Source organism: Montipora capricornis, chromosome 8, assembly GCF_036669925.1.
Source record: "Montipora capricornis isolate CH-2021 chromosome 8, ASM3666992v2, whole genome shotgun sequence".
NCBI classification, from domain to species: Eukaryota; Metazoa; Cnidaria; class Anthozoa; order Scleractinia; family Acroporidae; genus Montipora; species Montipora capricornis.
Window position 1 is genome coordinate 5377514 of NC_090890.1, and position 2500 is coordinate 5380013.

The 2500-nt window shown below is 40.0% G+C and overlaps 2 protein-coding genes across 2 annotated transcripts in view; both read right to left on the reverse strand.

The window, feature by feature from the left end:
• LOC138013609 (tetratricopeptide repeat protein 28-like) overlaps positions 1-2500 on the reverse strand; it is a 116557-nt gene that overhangs the window by 59829 nt on the left and 54228 nt on the right. The gene's annotated exons all lie outside the window — the stretch shown is intronic.
• Positions 1-2500, reverse strand: part of LOC138060441 (dynein beta chain, ciliary-like) — a 42170-nt gene that overhangs the window by 13045 nt on the left and 26625 nt on the right. The window contains 3 exon segments of the mRNA XM_068906208.1: positions 23-258; positions 1615-1878; positions 2389-2500. The exon segment at positions 2389-2500 is cut by the window's right edge and continues 215 nt beyond it. Of these exon segments, the coding sequence (XP_068762309.1) occupies positions 23-258; positions 1615-1878; positions 2389-2500 (612 nt within the window).

Sequence of the window (2500 nt, forward strand, 5' to 3'; positions counted from 1 at the left end):
CCAAGAAACAAAGAATGCCTACCCTTTTTGTCCAAGTCGGACCACTCTCAGTTCTTCTCCTTCTCGAGTTTTTATCCACTTTACTCCTTGGAGCTGTGGATCGATCATTAGCGGCCATCGTTCGCAGTTAGTGAGAATAGTAGCGTTCTCTGTACTCATTCTGTCGCTTGGTAGGTTCTCGTTGTTCCATTGGGCAACGGTTGCATTGTCAGTTAACAAAGTCAGCGGGTCGAGGTTCTCTGTGATTTTGATAGGAACCTAAAAAAACAGTTGTTTGAGTTATTGAGACTTATGCGAGAGAGCAACGAAACGGAAAGGAACAAAGAGCTTCGAAGTTATTTTAGATATAATACACTGGCCGAATCACCGCACTCTACAGAAACGGAAACCTTAAAACGTTCATTACCAACAAAATTATCAATGAATAAATAATCTTAAATAAAGGCTAATTATCATATGGCCTGTTCGGCCGGCCTTGCGCGCTCTTTTATTGTTAGACTATTGGGAAAATCCCCGTATGAGGGCCGCATGCATTAGCGCGAGCAGGGCCGGAAATAGGGAGCTTAAGCGCGTTTTTTAGACGCGGACGACAACCGGAAGTGACCTGTTTTCCCTTTTAACTTCTCTTCACACAACCACATTTACATTATCAAGTACTTTTACTCCATTAGAGATGATTAGCATAGAAATCTGGGAGACAACACTGTCCTGGCACGCGAAATTTTCTCTTCTGGTTGCCGTCCGCGCCTCAAAAACGTGCGTGCTTAAGCTCCCTAAAAGCTGTACTGCCCTGCTAGGAACACGTACTGCTCCGTGCGATGCAATTTTAGAGGATTTCGTCGCTTTGAAACATCCAAGTTATATACAGCCAGAAAAGCAAATGCAAACAACATATTAGATTAATACTGTGCAAATGTTTGTTACTTATTTTGTCAAAACTTCATATTCTGAGTGCTCATGAATAGTATGAAGAGCCCATATGATAAAACACTTATTGACTGAGTTTAGGTCGCGCCGGAAAGGGAAATATTTGGCCCTCGTCCATGGCGCTTGGGCCAAATAATTACCCGCCCGGCTCTCCCACTCAGTCAATAAGTACATAAAACTGATGAATGATAATTGATGGTGACAACATGAATCAAAAATTATTAATAAGAGCCACAGGATAAATCTTACAGTAAATGTTTCAAAAAGAAAAATCAAATTATAACACAAACTTTTAAAACCAAAGGCTTTGGTTTTTAAAAGTTTTGATCAGATCAACCTTAGTTTTCATAGTTGTAACAAGAGTCCTAGATCTATCTTAATGTATCATAATAGTTAATATATTTTACTTAATGAATTAATTTTTTTAATTATGTAAGGTAAACCTTATCAATTCAGTTATAACTGCAATCTAAGGTGATAATAAAGTATCTATCTATCATCTATCTATCTATCTATCTATCTATCTATCTATCTATCTATCTATCTATCTATCTATCTATCTAGCTATCTATCTATCTATCCACTAACTTCAACTTTCACGTCATTGTTTTTCCCACGATTGCAAGAAAAGTATGAAGTCTCACGAAAGTTCCCTCTAGCTCACAAACATTTTTTCCTGTGGCTTACCGATTGCCCTTTTAAGAATGGCAGCCATTTTTCGTTCATGAGATTGTCGCGGTATTTTCTTGTAAAACAGCCCATGTACGAAACAAAAGCTGTCGTAAGAAGGACATCGCCAGGCAAGGTCTTCTCCTGCTCCTTGAAGTCCGCCACAGATTCGGCCCAACGAACATTTTCCGAAGCCAATCCCCCGACCAATCGATTAGCCAGCTCGATAGTCATGGCCGTCTGTTCGGCTTCCTTCTGGCATTTCAGTTTTTCTGCTGTAGCCTAGAATCAAAGCAATTGTTATAAGATTCAGGTGGTAAGTTCCATTGCGTTTACATGGAAAAGATTTGTGGTGATGGGATACTGAGGGATAAATTGCCAACGGCTTTAATATGATAATTAGATTATTACATGCGTAAGACCATTTGCTGTTGGCCGATGTTGACGGTAATGTAAATAGCAGAGGGGGGCGTGGAAACTTGGTTCTCATATTGCTCTCCATTAAAAAAACCTAGAAGATTAACACGATATCTGGTTTGACATGAGTTGCGAAAATAACAAGAACCCTTAACTGCTCGAACACGTTTCTTGTGTTTTCAAGCACATATCAAGGGAAACGTAAAGTTAGGGCCAAAACTCTTGGTTTCAGTTAAAGAAAGATGCTTCTTTGCTCGTGGATTTCACCGAAAAATATAGTCAATTATTACATTTCACTCGAGACTTTCCTATCTCAACCTTGATCCGTGATCAAGACCCGTATGACTCGAGACTTAACAGTTCAATAAGCGTTACCTTCTCGAATGAAGCCGTAAGTTCAGCCAAGTTCTCGTCCAACTCTCCAATCTTAGCTTTGATCTTTGCCAGCTTCTCCTCGGCGGCAGCCAATTCGGCATTAGCAGCAGCA